Source organism: Rissa tridactyla, chromosome 4, assembly GCF_028500815.1.
Source record: "Rissa tridactyla isolate bRisTri1 chromosome 4, bRisTri1.patW.cur.20221130, whole genome shotgun sequence".
NCBI lineage: Eukaryota > Metazoa > Chordata > Aves > Charadriiformes > Laridae > Rissa > Rissa tridactyla.
In genome coordinates, this window is record NC_071469.1 from 12,821,192 (window position 1) to 12,841,661 (window position 20,470).

The window sequence follows — 20,470 nt, forward strand, 5'->3', positions numbered from 1 at the left end:
TTTGGTTTGTGTGTGTAGTTGATTGGTGATACCGTGTAATTTTTGGATTGACGAATGAATGCAATTTGGCAAGGATTAGCTATATAAGTATTGAGTACAATTGTTGTCTCTTATTTGTTACACTCGTATTTTGTTCATTAGCAGTGCTATGCCCTTACATCTAAAAATAAAAATGAAAAGAGTTTTGTTTTCCTCTACTTTTTTCCCAGTTATCTTTAGAGCTTGACACTGCCTGGCACAGAACTTGTACTATGCACTCTCCAGTGGCCTTTCAGAAAGGCTTTTCAGTCTTTGTTGACCCGTTTCCTGGATTAGTCTGGCTAAGTTATGGATTATTTTGTCTATTAAGCTTTTTCTTGTGTCCAGTAATTCAAGAATGGCATATTGGCATAATAATGTATTCAACTAGTTGAGTTTCCAAATCTCATGTTTATAACTCTTTACAAAATTCTGAAGAAGTTAGTGATAATATTTTGATTTCATGCAATATAGAGGACAGTTAACAATTTGTCAAGTACACGTTGTGTTTGGGTCTTTTTTAATCATGCTTAAATAAATACTTAAATTCTAGAACAACAGGAAGCAGGCAGAATGATACATTTGTTGATGTAGGATGTTAGATAATTTAGTACAAATTACAGATTCTTTAAATACTTGCAAACAGTGAAGGTCAGGAAGCCTTCATTCAAAATTTTCCAGCGTATGTATAATATTTTACAGGATGTCTGTCTGTCTGTAGACTGCAAAAGCGTAATCTGTAAAAATCAACTTGTTTGTTGTTTCTCATGTTGTCTATTTATGCCCTGACAAATTAGCATCGGATGTAGTGTGGAGTCTGAAGACCAGTATGCAGTTCAAGGTTACGGACAACACGATTGTGTCTTGTAGCATGAGGAAACTGGGCTCTGGCTGTTATTTGGAGCTGTTTGTTTTCTGTAAACAACATCCAAGACTTGAAACAACACCTTCGTGGCTTGGTCAGATAATTTAATTAGTGGTTTAAATAGTTTAAAAAAGGAAAGTAATCAAAAGTCTTACTATTTGTTTGATTTTAGCGGGTGAAAATTTCCTTCACAGTCCTTATATTGATCATATTCCCGAAAACATATGTTTCAAAGTACATGTAGAGTGATAATGTTGTATTGAGTTAGTGGCTATCATCTTGAAAATAAGAAAATCTCAGATATTGTACACTTGATTTTTTTTATTTAAAGTCCTTCGGTATTGTATACAGAGTATTTAAAAAAAAAAAAAAAAAAAAAAAAAAAGAAGAAGAAAAAGAGAGGGAAGGAAAACAACTTCTACCAGGGAAGTTGTCTGGTCTGTACAAGTTTTTCAGCGAGTGGAAGTGGTTAGCCAGGGTTTCACTATCCAACTGAGTTTCCAAACTCGCATTTCCAACTGAGTTTCCAAATGTTTCCAAACTGAGTAGCCTGTTTTCAAGAAGTTGGTCAATATTGGTGATTAGCTTCTCAATGGAAGAGCACTTCTATTATGCTAAAAAAACCCCAACAGAATAAACCACCCTAAAATTTCAGAACGTCGCCTTAGGTATAAATTCAATATTTCTTAGGCTGTGAAGCTTTCATTCAGGAAAGTGAAAGAGTAAGAACCAGTGAAGTTCTCATTTAAAACTGGCTTTTGTGAAAGATACCTCAAGAAATTACCTTGGTTATTTCGTGTCATGTTATTTAGTATTGTATTATTAGTTTTTGTAAGTTATTTACATAATTTTATATAAACTCCGATTACAGAGGACAAGGCAAATACTGTCATTGTGGTATATTCTTTTGCATTGAAGATACCTTGCAGAAATGAAAATAACTTTATTTTCATGTGCAAGCACACAAGATTCCTAGTCTCTTTTTTTCCTAGTTCTGCTGAAACATGGCCTGTTTTGGTGAGGTGACTTTCTGCTCTTTATGCATTCAGAAAATGGCTGAGAGAATTTAGAAATAAGTTTTAGACAGAGATTCAGTCCATTGAAAATCACAGGTTCAGCTTGAAGTTAAGGACATCTATTTTTGTTCCATTAGGTAACCATCGCATCTTTCCAACGCGGGTTTCTTGTAGGTGTTTGGACTTGTCCCAGATGCGCAGACAGGACGTGCAGTAGATCTGTCCCCTGCACTTGCTTCTCTGCTGAGGCGTTCCCTTGTGCAGGGATTGCAGCCAATGATAGATTGCAGGGCAGTAATGGATGTAGTTAAAAGCATTCACAGCTGCTTTTAACTGGTTTTCCAAGGAACTTGGAGATGTGACAGGGACTGTCAGACTGGAGAGACAATGCTTCTTATCCCTTTTGTTACGTGAGCAGTTGGCGAATGAGCTTTCCTTGCCCCTACCGGCCTGTCTCCTTGCTTTGGTGATGGCTTTCATTTGTCCTTCTTCAGACTCACAGAGAAGGGTGGTTATTTCCCAGTGTCCTTACTGTTTTTTTCCTGCTATTCCTTACAAGAGCTGCTGGTTGAGAGAGATGCACTTAGATGTTCTCAATTTTGGTCACTTTCATAAGTTCTGCAAATAAAGTAATGCTTTTGTCTAACTCAGCAAAGCTGGGGCTGCATCTGGTGCAACCATGTCACATTGAACGTTTCAAATTCATCTTCCATGGCCAGTTAAAATGTAGTAACTAGTGGAATGTAGTAAAAACATGTTTGCAGTAAATATTCTTTTGTGTTGCATCAAATTTATACATGGGAAATAGTTGCTAAAAATAGTAATCTTAAAGATCAAATGATATTGGTGCTGATTAAGCTACAATGGGAAATGCCTTTGTGGAGTACAAAATGAAGCTTTATCTGCAGCCACTAATATGCAGCAAAAGCAGACTAAAAAAAGCCTCACAAACTGTATCATCATGGCTTAATAGTTTAAATTAAAAAAAAACAAAACAAAACAAAAAAACCCATTGGTTTATTTCTTCTTTCCCCCCCCCCCCTTCTTTTTATTCCATTAAGTGTTGCCTTTTGAGTATAATCTCTTTGTCCCCAAGTAAAACCTTGGGAGGAAGGTAGAACTTGTGAACTCCAGGGTTATTGAAGTTGAGTTCAGGTGACAAACTTCTTGTTGTTGTACTACCCCTCCACCCCCAAATTTTAAAGAAACACAGACCATATTTTTCTGGCTGCCAAGAACATACTCTATTAGGTAGAAAAGTTGAACTTTAATGGAACTTCAGTGCTGAGTTTTGACTTGTGTTCTAACATAATGTATGTGAACTTGTGTTCTTAAAAGAAACTATCAAGAAATGTCATCAAGAAAAAAAAGTTATGCTGACTAGACATCCAAAATTTTCTGTAAATTGAAGACACTTACCAAAGTCCCTTTCTTACAGTCATAAAGATAAAAATCTAACAGATGTGCAGCTTAACGCTATATTTGAGCATGAAGATTACCTATATTAGCTATACAATACTGTATCACATTAGTAGTCCCTAGGAGACTGTACGATCTTGTGCTTTACAGCCAATGTATTCTTGATTTTAATAGAACAAAAAAAAAATCAATGTAACCATAATATGTTGTTTTGGCTTTATCAATGGGTCTACTGTTGGATGGGTATCTACACTAGAAAGTGGTTTATGCCCATCTTCTTTTTAGGAGGCCAGTGTTCAAATACTATGAATTACTGACAGGTGTCCTCCCTATATATATGAGCAAAATCTTGATTTCCACTTCATTCATGTATTTGTGCTCTAGGCAATCCTGCTTTAGCAGGGGAGTTGGACTAGATGATCTCTAGAGGTCCCTTCCAACTCTGAAGTTTCTGTGATTCTGTGATTTTGTTAGTAAAATTTTTGCATTTTTTAAGTGCTCGGTTATTATGTACTTTTTGAGAATTGTGTATTGTTTTGATATCTGATGAGGAAGCCTATACTCAGAAGAGATTTCAAGTGAAAAATGCTGATACTGGATAAGTTTCAGGACCTTTAAAGGTATTAGAATTAAGGTATTCCTTCTAGACTCTTGGATCATAATAATCCACAGGAAGAGAATATCATATAGATAGAAAAAAGCCCTATTTTTTACACAGATTGATTTCAGTGGAATACTTTCAGTAAAGGAATGTTACAGTTCTTTGTAAAAGAAAATTTAAAGTCAATAGCATCCAGAAAATACTTTAGAACTGTTACCTCTCAGCCTAGGTTGCAGCTTTAAGATGTGCAGAATGAGAAACCATCACTTTCAAGAATTTTTAGTGATAGATATTTTGATCACAAGAGGGTTTGGTTTTTTTTGTTTCAGAGAATTTAGTTGTACCAAATTTTGTGAATATTTGTGAGATTTTTAGGTATAATTTTCCTCAATAATACCTGCCAGAACATTATAGAGGATTATTTGAGATTTTTTGTATCTGATTATAGGAAAAAAGTAACAGACATTAAAATATATATATATATTCCTAAGTGTCTTAATAAGACATTTGGTGTGGAATGAAATGGTCTAAAAAGCCCTCTTAACTTGAAAGCAAAAACTTAGTTTAAAACAAAAAGTATACTCCAATGCAATCTTTAAAATCTGTGAAAGGAACAAGGGCAGTTTTGCATAAAAAGGGCAGTTCAAGCTTTTAATTTCTTACAGACTTTTTTTAAACAGGCACCAGTTTCTAACTTCGTATTCAAATGTGTACTTACCCTCATACATACATACACAAGAAAGGACACTATTTCAAGTTAGCTTCTAACCATTCACTGATGAGGGCTATTTCATTCACATGAGGAAATGACTTCGATTTATTTTTTTAAATGCTATCCTTACATTGTATATTACAAAGCAGTTTGTTTTATACTAGCACAATATTAATTATGCTGCTGAAAACAATAGCAAATATTTGCAACAGTAACTCACTCAGCATTGTAACAAAGCCTTCTGTCCTTGAGTCCTCTCGAGTCTCTGCCTTTGATTTTATGAGTCTGTCCTTAGGATTCTTGGAGAATGGAGTTTGAAAGCACAAGTTCTTATGTTATTGTTTGAGTTATTCATCTTAAGAATTAAGTCTTTTTCTCAACAACTCTCTCCAAATCCTTGTCCCTTTATATTTATGAGCTAAGCTCCACTCCAGCGAAGCAAACTTTCACACAACATCGTAACGAAAACAAAAAAAGATTTGTCAAAACATGTAATAAAAATTACTTAAGCAAAACAAAGTGTTAATTATCAAATGAAAGTAGTGGCTCTCAGTAGTCACATTTCTTATTGGGAACATTATTGTAAGATAAGCAGTACGTTTGTGAAGGTAATACAGGCTGTCTTACTGATAACACAAGCTATGCCCTCAGGGAAACATCATACATTCCAGCATATTTCAGGAAATTTCATAAATTTCAGCATATCTCACATATCTCAGACGTGTCTGCTTCTCAGGATGGGACTTTGTTTTAAAGGAAATGCATTTTTGTTTTTCCCTGAAAGCACATGGCTTTGTCTCCTAGGTAAATCATAGTGTCTTAAAAAAAACACCCCATCATCTGATTCGTGAGTCTGATCCTAAATCTAGTAGTTTAAACAGTCAGCTCTTCTTTCACATGTCCTTCTAATGACATGTACACTTTTACTGCCCTTTTTTAACCTTGTGAGTCCTAGAATGCTATCCATGGATAAAGTATCAATGTATTTACTAGGAAGTCTTTGTCATTTTCTTTTGAGCCTGGCAGTAGAATCCACCCCCCGTAGAGATACATAAATGTTTGGAAGTTAAGCCTGGATCAGTGACCAGAGTTGAATTCTAGATACACAGAAGGCTAGAACGCTATGCAGAAGATACATGTAATACTGTTTGAAGTCGTTAAGCATTGCTGGGATTTGTGCTGAGAAGAGGAAATCCTTGAAAGTGGTATTGAAAGGGAGATATAATACTATGTATTTGAAATGTAGAAATACATTCAGATAGTATTTTAGCAACCTGAAAAATAGAAAGGAATCTGCGCTAGTTAAATGCAAGCTAGAATAATTTGGGGTTTGGCAATTTACACATTTATCATATCCTTTTTGAAAATTCCACCAGAAAGTGATACATTTTAATGTAATTTTGATTATTCGTTTGGCACATTGTTACAGTTCTTTCTTCCTTTTTTTTTTTTTCTTTTTTTTAAGGAATCCAAAATGTACTCAGCTTATTCTGTGCCGTGCTTACAGAAAATAAGGTTCTCTTTCACTCAGCAAGTTTTCAGAGGCTCAGTGATGCCTGTAGGGCTCTGGAGTCTTTGATGTTTCCCCTCAAGTACAGGTGAGTTGAGTTTCCATTCTTTGAACTCTTTGACTAATTATATAACTAGTTTTATAACTTCTATGTTGTCCTTAACAAAAGGAGTTGTGCTATGTTTGTTCAAATAAGCAAAGGTTTTCATGATCATATACACAAGTCCTAGTCTGTACACAACATTAGTAAAAATCTGATTGTATCATGACAGTGGAAACAAAGGAGAAACGTCCTACCTACAAATACAATAGAAATCCTAACCACAACATCAATTGGATGGTAAAACTTGACAGTGATGATCCATAAGTAAATGCATGGAAAAGATATGGGAGAGATCTAATAGTAGCCTGCCAGTAAATAAGAGGGAGGTGTATGGCAGGGGAACAAGAGATTGGGGTCATAAACCAAAACAGGGGAGAGAGGTTTCTGACTGGATGCAGGGAAAACACATTTTATTATGAGGATAACTAAGCAGTGGAATGGAGAGCCTGTGGCGCTTCCATCCCTGTAGGTTTACAGGACCCAACTGGACAAAGCCCCAGGGCAACTTGACCTGGACCCAGTGTTGACCCTGGCTGGAGCAGAAGGCTGGACTAAACGATCTCCTGAGGCCTTCTACAACCTGAAAGATTCTGTGGTTCTAAGATAATATCTGCATTAGCTTGTAGCACAGTTTCAAGTCACTGACAAATGTCCAACAGAGAATGAATCGAAATGAACAAATTCATACACTCTAAAAAGACACATTTGAATCCAGTGTTTTGAAATGAAAAACTCAATGTCAAGCTATTTGGGTTTTTTTTGGAAGAAGACAACTAATTCTGACTTGTATTTTAAATGTGCTAGTATTTTACTAGCACATTTTTACTTGAAATATTTCAGAGAAGAGCTTCATTTTAATACAGAATGACAAGGAAAAAAAATTGAAAGTTGAGTGTTGGAATATGTTTTCTAATGATAAAGTAGTCAGGAATGAATTTTTAATAACTGTAAACTATGTGTCTGAATGCATTGATCAAATTAGATCCAGATTTTCATGTTGCTCTGATGAAAACGCTTTTTTTTTTTAAAGTTGTCAAATCAAGTAAATAATATCTGAAATATAGAATTTTATAGATAATGTTTAGTTGTCATTTCAATATCAAAGCAGAGTTCCTTTAAAGATTTCTTATTAATGATATTTTACAAAAGGCTGAATTGTAGGTGTCAGGCAAAAAACTACCCATCTTTTTAAAATGGAAGTATTATGCGTAACTTTAATGTCCCTAGTTACCTAACGGTTGTGGACAAATATAATGTCCATGTAAGACAAATGTTACAAATATAGATAGTCTTTTCTCACTTTGCAGAATACGCTTGTTTCCAATAAATTGTAGACCCTATAATACAGTAATTTCTGGAGTTTACATGACAGATGTTCTTTTAACAGCATGACACTTTATAAAGAAGTATTTAATAAATAATTTCATCTTTTGTATTTTTAAAATGCAGGTATTTATAGTAAATTTAGTGCGTAACAGGAAGATTTTTTTTTTTAAGAAAAAAGCTGCCCTTATGTGAAGGGATAGTCGGGAGCTTTTATTTTATTTTATTTATTCTTTTCACAGTTATCCCTATATTCCAATTCTTCCTGCACAGCTACTGGAAGTTCTCAGCTCACCAACACCTTTCATAATTGGCGTACATTCTGTCTTTCGTAATGACATTCATGAGCTTGTAAGTATGTCTACCCAGCATATTCATAGTCATAATGTCATTTGTGATGTTTAGTTGGAGAGATTTTCCATGCTTCAGAGAGGTTTATACGAATAATACATATACTTTTAAAATATTACTCTAGAAGGCAAGGCAAGACAATCAGGAGAAAAATCAAAAAGCGTCAATTATTATGTAAATTCATTGAGACTACAAAGTAGAGGAGGGAAATTGTTTGATTCTAGTGGAGGATGGGAAGGAATGGATCCGTTTCCATGTATTTTCAAATGTATACTCAATTATTTTATCTTATCCTTACTTTCTAAGCATGTGCTTGGAGAAACTGAAATAGGGTTACATTTTGTATAGATCAATAGAAATAAATAGAAACATGGGATTTCACTTAGAGTTATCATCACTGTACCTTTACAAACAGCCTATTAGATATTTCAAGTCACTGGACACAGACCTGGAACATCCAGAAACAGAAGTTGCATGTTTGGCCTAATCTCACTTTCTTTAGTTTACACCCATTTTTGACAGCTAGATTCAGTAATATGAATTATTTGGAGTCTTACCTTTATCAAAAGCATTCTGTACATTAAAGTTTTTACCGATTTAATTTGTTTATTTTAATTTACGTGCAGATCATGAAATTTGAACTGTTGTGTTTTTAAACTATGCTTACAGTATGCACTACTGATAATATTTTTGTTTCTTCCTTACAGTTAGATGTAATCATAGCAGACCTGGATGGAGGCACAATTAAAATTCCTGAATGTATTCATCTTTCTCAGCTGCCAGAGCCACTGCTACATCAGACTCAAATGGCGCTTTCTCTAGTATGTTTTGATACAAACTCCATTTTATATCCTCTCACCTATTTTTAAAGAATGAAAAATTAATTTCAATATTTAATTGCTTTCAAACACACTGGAAACGTGAGATTTAAAACTACGATTCCTGCCAAGATTCTTGTTTTTAGAAGAATTTATTATCTGAAGTTAGAGTTAATATCATCAGTAATTTACTACTAAAATGTTTTTTCACTAGTCAAGAGGAAGCTAGTCATTTTTTCCTTCCTAATAAGAGTTCAACCTCAGTGTTTGAGTAGCATCGTTACTATTCATTTTAGCTTCTTTTCTATTTTCATAAATTCATTTCAACTGTACCGGGTCTTGAAGTTTAGTGAGAGAATAACCAATTACTCTTAAAATTTATTTGTATGATGCCCCTATATCAATATTCAAGAATAACTGATTCTACAATAGGGAATCACCAAAAAAAGTCGTTCAGTTTGTCTTTTTACTATTATTGTCATAAATTAGGAAACACCTTCTTTGTAGGCTTCTGAACAAATCTTCTTATCTAAAGAGAACAATTTTCTGTCTGTTAATCTGTTTCAGATAAATCAACTCTAAAATCCCTAATTATATTGATTAGCTTCATTGACTGTAATAGGAGTTTTTGATAACTAGCTCACTTATAAAAACCTGAAGCTGAGAAATTATTCCCACCTTTATTCTATACAGTCTTCATAATTTAACTCAATCTGTTATTTGAGGTTCTTAATATCAGTGAATATTAATTTGAGAAAGAAGAAAAAATTAATTTGTCCTTTCCTCAGCAAAATGAGGGAAAAAAATTTTGTTTAAAAAATTCTCTAGGTTTTGCATCCTGATTTGGAAACAGCAGATTATGCATTCCCTCCCCCACGAACAGCTTTATCACACTCAAAAATGCTGGTAAGATTTCTGTGTTATGTCTGACTTTCTTAAGTAGAAAACTGTTGAAATTTTAGACTAACTTTCTTTTAAGAATTTCTAATTTGTGTTTTCTTTTTCATATCCATTATATTATTATTGGTGGAGCAATGAAATAACATTGGATTTTGCATCTACCCTCTAATAGCATTCTAATGGGTTAGAAAGTTTTATAAACGTATTTGTATTAATATGGAAGCACCTTATTTTCTTTTAATACTGCTGTCTGTTGAGTTAAATCTGTGCCTTCTCTGTTTTGTAGGCCAGTAAAGCTGCAGAATTTTACCTAAGTGGACAAACTGGTCTTTTGTGTGTGTGTGTAAATGTTGAAATTAAGTTCTCTTGTAGACATCCTACTCCCCCAAGGAAAAAAAAAAGATCAGAAACATTCAAAATGTCATTCAATATCTAGATTTTAGAGAAAATATGAGTAAAGATAGAAGTGGTAGTTGTGTCAGCAAAACATAAGTCACCAGTTTCACAAAAATAATGGTAATTATTATGCATTGTATGCTTGGACATATTGGGAAAGGAGTTGTATGTTTTTTAACATTGGATTTGGCTTTAATAAACCTCAAGCTGAATGAAACAATATGTAATTGTCTATACTGAAAGAAGTCTGTAGAAAGTTTTCTACTAAAATCTAGTTCATTTAGATTAAAAGTAGTTGTGAAGCCATGATGACTTAACAGCTTGTTAAAGCTGCTGGTTTTAGCTTGTAGGAGTGGCTAGAATTGAACATGAGTTGGTAGTCCAAACTAAAATCCAAAAGCCAATTCAATTTAAGAACAAAGCTTGGGTTTTTTGTGTAGATGTAGTCAAAACCATGTAGCTCTGAAGAGGGACAATACATTTGTTGGTTTTATTTCTTTAAGATTTTTTTTTTTCATTGCTGAAGACACACATGTTATCCAGATTTCATTTAAGCTAATGTCAAAATTCAGCTAAGATCTCACTTTGAATGGTGAAGTTACAAATTAATATGATTTTGTATCATAATAAAAATTTTGTTAAATATGAAAGAAATGTTTTCAAGTAGTCCAAAAAGTCAGGGTATAAATGTAGCTGTTAAAATCCTAGAGGGCAGCCTGGACACAAAGAAAATGAGAATATATCTCTCAGTAAAGTGAGCCCTTACAAAATTAATTTAAAAATAGAATAACAAGGATCATGTTCCAGAGAAGAATCTGGACATGTAGAAGAGTATTCTACAGATTATAGAATCTTGTATATACCTGAAGTTATTTCTTTAAAAAAATCATTACAAGCTTGAACTTACTTAGATTGTATTTGCTTGTTAATTAGCTGATCAGCTGATTACCTGATTCATTAATCTAATATTCTTTGTTGCTTGTAACTTTTGAAGTTAGTTTTAGAGGTCCTTTGAGACACCATAAAACCTGAGGTCCTAAAATAATTTTTAGGACCTCAGGTTTTAGATGTGGCAGCAGTCCGAGTAGGTACCTGAGCTAAGATAAAATAACGTGTGCGACACATGATTTTATCAGTCCGTAGTTGCATTTGGGCCAGATGAAGAAGTCGCTGCCCCAAGTCTGCCCCCAACTGTCCACATCATTTCCATTAACCCGTAGGTGTTTACATAAGCACTCCCTTACTCATCTGAATCAAAATAAACCGGGACTTTAAAGATCTACTGTTTTAAACTTTTTAAACTAACCCTGGATTATTTTGTCTGCAGTAAACTGGCAAGTGGAGACATGAGTTGTAAGAGTCCTAGACAAGTAGCTGAGCAGACTTAGAGTGGTCTCCTCAGCTGGCAAAGCCACAACGGATGACTGTGGTGATGCCTGTGGTGCTCAGAGCCTGGTTCCCGCAGCAGCAGCGATGCCAGCTTAGGCTCCTGAGGTTCCCTGCCGCCCCTGCCCACTTCAGTGGCACTGCTAAAATAATATAATACATCCAGGTTAAAATACCCTCTTCCTTTTATTTAGCGTCAGTTTTCTCTCATGGCAGTTCCTTCATGTGGTTCACCACATGACCACCCCAACAGTTGAACTTGCATTGCCCAGAGGCTGTTGTGCAGGCGTAGAAAAGAGCAGTGGGAGTAAAGGGGTGAATATATACTAAATCTCTCATTGCCATCCGAGGACACGTAAATGAAACTGTAGCCTCATATAAGATAACTTAATGTGCGTACAAATATCTCCACTTCCTATGCTACACTCTTGCATTGTTTGAACTCGTAGGCATTTCTCAGACAGCTTTATACAAAATGTGGAAAAATTTAGAAAATGAAAACGTTTTGACAGCATATCCAATTACTGTTTACAGGATAAAGAAGTGCGAGCAATCTTCCTTAGGCTATTTGCGCAACTTTTCCAAGGATACCGGTCATGTCTTCAGCTGATCAGAATTCATGCTGAACCAGTAATTCATTTCCATAAGGTAAAAGAGAAGCAGTTATGTATATGTAGTTAATATTCGTTTGTGTCACGTTATTCCCATGAGCTTGCACTTTGAACAAGCGTTCAGGTTTGAAAAAATAAAATAATCTACACGTGATAAGCATACCATTTTGACGTAGCGGTGTACCAATGTATTTCAGTGGGACTAATTGCTGGGACAGTGATGAAATATGAAACAAAGTTAACATTAAAATTTAATATAAAGAAATATTTGAGGAATCGTTAAGGAATTTTGAAAACATATGCATGTAATTAGAAAACTTGCTTGAAGGTACTAGTTTTCTGTTATTGCCTGTGAGATTTATAAAATGTGCACATCAAAATTCCTGTTATGTCACTTCTGAATTTTGATATAAAAAGATACTAGGCAATATAAAAGGTATAATTAGAAAGTACCACATATTACTATAAGCTGGTGAAAATGTTTAACTGCTAGTACATAAATAGTTGGTTGTAGTTTTGATACCGATAAAATACCTGCATTTTTTTCTGTCTCTATTGCAGGCAGCCTTCTTGGGGCAGCGAGGTTTAATTGAGAATGACTTTCTAACTAAAGTTCTCAATGGAATGGCATTTGCTGGGTTCGTGTCAGAGAGGGGTCCTCCCTTCAGAACCTGTGATCTTTTTGATGAGGTGAAAACAGTTCCTATGTTTCCAGGGAAATTAAAATGTACCTATGATATTTCAGCATGTGAAAAACCATTGAAATGCTTCTGAATTCTTACTGTTTATTATATAAAGTTTATAGTAAACTTCTCAGTTCTCATTTTCTCCTACACATACGTTTCTAACTTACTTCCATAAAATCATGCCCTGTTCATATGTATGAAGCTAGACAGTTGTATAAATCATAGCAATGTCGTTCCTATTGTCAGGTTTGGACCTGCATTATGCACCACATGTGCTAGTACAGAATTATTTTGAATAATTTAATTATATTCTTAGAAACATTGAAGAAGTAATTGAGAAATATTAAATTAAATACATACCCAACAATATAAACTGGGACAAGCATTTTTTTCTTTTAAAAAGTAATGCCATCTTTTTACTGTGCTAGCTTTTATTTGAATGTAGAGTACAAATAGAGTTTGGTATTAATTCTGCATAGTAGTAGTATAGATAAGAAATACGGATTGTGGTATTAGAAATTTTAGGTATGTAGGACTTTGTGTTAGGTAGAACTATAAAATGTGGTAACAGCAGCCCTATAAGACAGTGAAAATGTCTCACGTTCCAGAGCAATGTGACATTGCACATTTTTCAGTGTCGTTTTTTTTTGTTCGGTTTCAATTTACGATTAACATTTCGTAACTTAAATAGGAGAGAAATTAATTTCAGTTGAATTATCAACATATTTTTTTCCCTCTTTTAAAGTTGGTAGCCTTTGAAGTCGAAAGAATTAAAGCTGAGGAAGGTAATCCACCGAAAATGATAAAACATGTTAGAGAACTTGCAGAACAGCTCTTCAAAAATGTAAGTTTACTATACCTGCTGCACTTTTAGAGTTTAAATAGTAACATTGAAAATTCTTATTTCTGAGATTGATCCAGTATCTGAAAATGGAAACGACTGCTTGTGCAGTCATATATGATAATGCCGCATCGTCAGCATTACGACAAAAGACTTTGTAACTTTAAATGTCACCAATTTTGTACATGTGAAGGAAGTTGAATATGGTAATACTGATTTACGTATAGTTACTGCTACTTAGCAGTCTGTTTTCTTAGTGTGTATTCACATAATGTATCTAAACTGTTATTTTCTCTGCTGCAACGTGTCCATGCCAAATACATCTCTTTTCTTGCCTCTCAACACTTTTGCTTGTGAAAACTGTACATCCAATTGGGCATAATGTATACTTTCAGCAGATCTTTGCTGCTGTGCAGCCCAGTCCCCGTGGTTTGTGTGCTCAGCAAGCACTGTTTCATTTCTTGGACTTTCCTGTTTCTTAAACGCTTTAGGTTTCCTAGAATACCATTTCCAGTTTCGTTTTTGCCTTCCTACCATGCCTTTATGTTACATGGTGCTTTTGTAAAATCTCTTACCATTCTGTTAGCTGGGGGCGTTTTTGTTCTTGTTTATTTGTTTGTTTCTTTTTTTTTTTTTTTGGCATCAGCTAATCTCTCTCCGCCTCACACTTCCTGTCGTTTTCAGATTCTACAGAGCAATATCTGTTACACGGTCAGTTAACACCTTTCTCGCCTTTTCTTTTCTATATCCCACTTCTCCAAAACTATGATTTATACCTACTCTTCTAGAAAAAAATAACAAGAATTACTAGGTACTGCTGAATTCCAGGGTGTCTGGGGGCAGGGAGGGGCTGGGTTGTGGGTGTCTTCCCCCTCCCCTTCCCCCCCCCCCCCCCCAAATGAATTGCCTTTAAGCATTTTGTCAGTGTCATGCAATCTTTGTTTGGGGTAAAATTAGTATCTTTTCCATAGGAAATCAAGATTTTACAACCAGTACATTCAGCAATCTTTTGTGTCAGTAGATTTTGGATGGAAAAATAAATCTATGTATTTCATGTAAATGAAATGTGTGAATAGTAAGGTGTGTGAAATAAGGTTAGTCTGGCTTTAATATTGTCCTTCATTGCAGAATTTGAAGACAGACACGCTCATTCACTCACATTTGCTCCATCTCTGTTTTCCTCTGAAATTCTAAATAACTGTTACAGCGTTCTTGAAAGAAATAATTGATACACGCTTTAATCTCCTTTGTTGATAGTAGAAGAGAAAGCAAATACATCTTTGTGGACTAAACCCATTTCACATTTTAAAATATATATGAAATGGTGTCTCTTTTCTGTATCTGATGTAACATACTTACTGGAGTATCTTAACACTGATATCCTTACACTGACACTTCAGACTTATGATAAGAGAATGCATGTTGTGGAAAATGAAGAAAAATGTCACTCATCAGAATATTTATTACATAAATTGATTTAATCTATGAGATTTTATTTGTAATAAAATATTATTTAATCCATGGTAAACCTCCTCATCCTGTAGCATTCTCTTAATCAGAAGTCCTGATGGAATCATCTTCTATTACGATCTAAAATTAAGTTACCATTAAGTATTATTCTGAATTATTAAGTATTATTCTGAATAAATATGAAATTATCTTCTACTAATTTAATTGTGGTGCTGTACATAGCAAAGTGCATTTTCTGAATTCAGGTCTTTCAGGTTAACACTGTCTAAGTTAATAGTGTGTGTCTAAGTAATGTAGCAGGTGACTAACCATTTCCCCTTGGATTAGGGGGGCTTCATTCTGCTCCCCGTCCCTGTCTTCCAGCTCAGGGGGCTGGGAACCCAGAGAACAACTGGTCTTACTATTAAAAACTGAGACAAAGAAGGCATTAAATACTTCATCCTTTTCCTCATCCTTTGTCACCATGTTTCCCCCCACATCTAGTAAAGGATGGAGATTCTCCTTAGCCCTCCTTTTGTTGCTAATGTGTTTACAGAAACATTTTTATTGTCTTTTTCGGCAGCAGCCAGATTAAGTTCTAGCTGGGCTTTGGCCCTTCTAATGTTCTCCCCACATAACCTCATGACCTCCTTTTAGTCCTCCTGAGTTGCCTGCCCCTTCTTTCAAAGGTCATAAACTTTCTTTTTTTTGTGAGTTCCAGCCAAAGCTCCCTGTTCAGCCTGGCTGGTTGTCTTCCCTGCCAGCTTGTCTTTTGGCACATGGGCATGGCCTGCTCCCACGCCTTTAGGATTTCCTTCTTGAAGAATGTCAGGCCTTCCTGGACTTCTTTGCCCTTCAGGACTGCCTCCCAAGGGACTCTGTTAACCAGTCTCCTGCTCAAAGTCTGCCTTTTGGAAGTCCAAGGTGGCTGTTCTGCTAACCCCTCTCCTCTGAGAATCAAAAAACATCATTTTGTGATTGCTGTGCCCAAGATGGCCTCCAACCATCACGTCACATCAGTATTATGATACTAAATTACTCCAAAGGAGATGGTGAACATTTGTATTTGTTTTCTAGTGGATATAGAGCCTTTTTAGAATGAAAGAGCCTATAAAGCATAAGTGAATGGGCAAATGTGCAACTTTTCACTTACATTACTTCTTAAAATACGTGTCAAAATGAATTAATTTTAGTCTTTTCTTATGATGCAATTTGTTTATTCTCTTGTGATTGACCTGCCATTTCACTACCACTAGGTCAATGACTTAGCGTATTTAAAAGCCAGATTTTTAGTAGTTGCGTATACAGCTATCTTTGAATAAAGCACTGCGATGAGTAATATTGCTTCTATAAGTTATGCCTAGAGCTGCCTCATTTTAAACTCACTGCATGACATATTTTGACATCTTGTTCCACAGTTTAAATAGTCATCATATTGTAGCTGTGACAGTCTACATACATATGAGAAACAAGGTTTGTTAGGGAGAGATAATGTTTGTATTAGTCTAGCTGGTAAAAGTGGAAAATCTAGACAAGCTTTTGGCTTATGCCGCTTCAGTAGTTGAAGACATTAGACCTACATTCCTAATAGCATATGCAGCTGAGGTTAGCTTTGTGATGGCCAAGATTAAAGTAACTCTTTCTGTATCTTTCCTCTGGATCTCTCTTCTCCGTGAAATGGAATGTGGAATCATTATTTTCCCTTTCTGGCTTTTTCTGTTATATCTCATCTATTAGCCCCTGCTGAGATTGTGTTCCCTTTCCTTGCCTTGCTGCTTCTGGCATCTGCTGCTCTCCTCCTCCTAGCTAGATTTTCCACTTGTTTCATTAAACTTTCCTCTGCAAAGAATTTGTATGGCTAAGTAGCTGGTTTGTTTTGACTGCTATTTCTCAAGTTGATGCATTTGATCTCCTTGTTGCCTTTTATTCCCATAAATAAAAGTATCAAGCTAGCTGCTGTTTACAAGTTTTATTGCAAGCTAGTTGCGCTTGTACAACAGAAATCTAATTGATTGAGTAGCCCTCTTTGGTAGTGGTACATAGCCAGTAATAAGTAACAGCACAAAGTCCAATTGGATAACAGTAAATTCAGACATGGTTAATGATAACCCTGGTTATAAGAATGAACAGTTGAAAATATCCTGGTTTGTTTGATTGATTGTCACAATGATGTGATTTTGTGAATGGTGGTAGAATCCTCGTGGAATATGGAGATCTCAGCTGTATTTTGGAAAAGGTACAACCTGAAGCCAGAAAAAAAGAGCCCAAACAGGAAAGATTATCAGCCATTTAAGGAAAAAAAATTGGAAGAAATGGTGAATTTTCATATCTTGCTCTCTTCAGGGTATCATTCTGGAAAGTGTGTTTTAAATAAACTGAAATCAATGCAAAAGCAGTTGAGTGAAATTTAGTGGATGTGATGTTTGTGGTCTTTTCAGTTGCTGAACGCCAGAGGCAGAAGATGCATCTCCACATATAGGAACACATATTGCACTGATACTGCATCTGCTATTGACAAACACCAGCAGAGCTTACCTACATAGAGCACGTCTTCAGATATCCCCCATACAGTCACATCTCTGTTGTATGGTACAGGGCATATTTTCCTAATGTCTTCAGTATTGCATGATAACGTCAGGATCAATACCAATATAATAATTACATAGTAGCAGATGCAGCAATTATTTTGGTAAAACAAGTAAGTCAGTGTTCTGCAATAAGAAACTGATTTTTTAAATTTTTTTAGTTCTGAAGACCTCTGCAAGAAAACCCAAAAGCAAGTATAAAAGCTTTCGTTGGGACTGCTTATTACATTTTTCTTTTAAAGAAAAAGAAAAGAAAGACTGTAAAAGAGTGACTGAAAAATCATATAGGCAAACATTTTCACAGTGGAAATTCTAATAGTTTTGCAACAATAGAAGTCTTTTCTATCCTTTGAGAACACCCCGAAATCTTATGTGATAGCTTCTTTTTACTTTCCTTGTAGTTTAGGCCTATTATTTACCCTCTTTGATCACCTATACTAACTTTTTTCATTTTTTTAGAGCAAACGGTGTGCTGTGTGATATATTTTTATGCAACATACAGAAGATAGAAAATTGGTCCCTAATGAGGGACAGCCATAGTTTTATACAACATAGTATAAAAATGAATTTTCACTTTGTAGTCTTGATCAAGATGAGAATATTTCTCAGTACTCAGTGAAGAGATTGTATGTTTTAATATTCTTCAGCTCTTTCTCTAATGAAGAGGTTGATTGTCAAACTAATTTCTATTCAAGTCCTAAATATTTGTTAAGCTGCATAAAATCAACCTAAGTTAAGCAGTGGTTTTCTTCTGCTCGCTTTCGTTTTGAATTTCGCGTGCTGACGTAAATAATTTTATAAAAGCCTTTAACAAAGTTGGAAGTATTACAGATAATGAATCGAGGGTGATATGAATTTGAAACATGGTATTAGTCAGCTGCATTAAATACTTGGCTTCTTAATCTTTCAGGTATGACAGATACAGGAAACGGCAATAAAACTGGATGAGACAGAAGGTGACACTACGTATCACATTTGCGTATAACCTTTTGCTTCTGACCCGCAGGAGAATCCCAATCCCCACATAGCATTCCAGAAAGTGCCGCGGCCCACGGAAGGCTCCCACTTGCGGGTTCACATCCTCCCTTTCCCCCGGATCAATGAGTGCCGGGTGCAGGAGCTCCTCCAGGAAGGCCTGGCAAGGAGTCAGGGTGCTGCCCCTGCCACCCGGGGGGACAAGAAGTGCGTTGTTCCAGCGGGTCCCCCTGTTGGTATGTTTACTTGTTCCCCAACTTACCTCTTTGTCATCCTTTCTCATGAGTTGAATATATAATTATCGTGGCTGCAATATGTTGCTCCCAATTTCATGTTAATACAGTATTTTTAGTGATAATAATAAAGTTTTAGTACATAGACTTGCTTGTTTGCCTTTGCAATTTTAAGACCCCTTTTGCATCAGCCTTTACTAAGTCAGACATCCAGAGCGTGAATGGCATAACTAATAACAACAAAAAAGGATTTGACCTGAGTTAGATTGAACTATTTAAATTAAATATTGTCTACTCATCTAGGTCTGATGAATATCACCATAGTTTACTTGCAGGACTGGCTGAAGCAAGCTTTGAATTGTTAGGGGTTTCTGCTTTGACACTGGTAGAAGACGTGTAACTTACTGGAAAAAGGCAAGGAACAAACATAGCATCTGTCTCAAAATAAATATACCTATATTTAACTATAAAGAACAGATGTAGACATTGTAGGCCTGTCAATTTCATTTTAATGACAGAAAAATTCCATTAGTCATATTCATCAACATGAATGATGGCGTAAACAAGTATGTTTAGTAAACTTGCAGGCCACATGAAGCTGAAAGAGCTTGCAAATTTTTTTAAGGATGGGACTAGAATTCTAATCAATCTTGAAAAATTAGAGATCTAGTCTCTGTTGAATTTTGTCCTTCTCTACTGTTTTTCTTCAAATAAGGTATTGCACTTGCATAGGCATGATCAGCTGACTAGGCAATAGCTCTTTGTAAATTAATTTAGGGATTATAATGATCTTAGGGCAAACATGACCCAACTATATCAAGCTGTTGCAAAAAAGACAAACATCTTAGTAGGATGTATAAACAGGAGTGCAGTCAGTGAACTCCATGGAGAAATCCTTTCGTTGTACCCCGTAAGACCTCAGCTTGACTGTTTGTATCCATTTTTGGACACTGGAAGACTGTCTCCGTTGTTGGTTCTGTTGGAGGGAGTCCAGAAGAAAGCAACAAGAATGACCAGTGGTCTGGAGAATGTGACCTACAAGGAAAGATGGAGAGTTGTTTAGACTGAAAAATAGAAGACTAAGGCAACACATAATAGCAACCTTCAATTATATATGAGTTTGTCAAAAAAAGAAAGGGAATAATCTTGAGTGATAAGAAATAATGGGTTTAATTGCAGCACAAAAGTGGCTATTTGTCAAGAAAAACTTGGTAAAATGAGGATTGTAAGACAGTTGAATGGGTTTGTTGTGAAGCCATGGAGTCTGTTATCACAGAACTTTGGGAACATATTAGACAAACATGAGAAATAACATAAATACAGTTGATCCTGTCTAGGGACAGCAGGATGAACTAGATGGCCTCTTGAGGCCCCTTCCACGCCTGTTTCTCTTTGGGTTTATGTAGGGAGATGAACTCTATTCACCTGCCTTTGCTGTTGACTGTATCGTTGAATCCGTTGCTGAAAATTTAGAGTATGTGCTCGTGTTCTGTTGTATTTCTTTAAAAGGATAGATGCAAGAGGAGCTTTTCTTTCTTAATTTATTAATTTTTATGTCAAAGTTGGTTGTTTTGTTGGTTTTGTTTCTAAGGAACAGCTTTCACACTCGTACTCCTGCTGTCCCGTGTGTTAAAATCCTTGGATATTAGGAGCTCTTTATTATCTACAAGAA

The 20,470-nt window shown here is 35.4% G+C and overlaps 1 protein-coding gene across 4 annotated transcripts in view; it reads left to right on the forward strand.

Annotated features, from left to right (window-relative positions):
- The window catches only part of SBF2 (SET binding factor 2), a 270,051-nt gene that overhangs the window by 145,203 nt on the left and 104,378 nt on the right, over positions 1 to 20,470 (forward strand). For all 4 annotated transcript variants that reach the window (XM_054200805.1, XM_054200806.1, XM_054200807.1 and 1 more), the window contains exons 7-14: positions 6,097 to 6,229; positions 7,810 to 7,918; positions 8,626 to 8,739; positions 9,565 to 9,642; positions 11,953 to 12,066; positions 12,591 to 12,719; positions 13,461 to 13,559; positions 18,597 to 18,801. In XM_054200805.1, the coding sequence (XP_054056780.1) occupies positions 6,097 to 6,229; positions 7,810 to 7,918; positions 8,626 to 8,739; positions 9,565 to 9,642; positions 11,953 to 12,066; positions 12,591 to 12,719; positions 13,461 to 13,559; positions 18,597 to 18,801 (981 nt within the window). The remainder of the gene's footprint in view (positions 1 to 6,096; positions 6,230 to 7,809; positions 7,919 to 8,625; positions 8,740 to 9,564; positions 9,643 to 11,952; positions 12,067 to 12,590; positions 12,720 to 13,460; positions 13,560 to 18,596; positions 18,802 to 20,470) is intronic.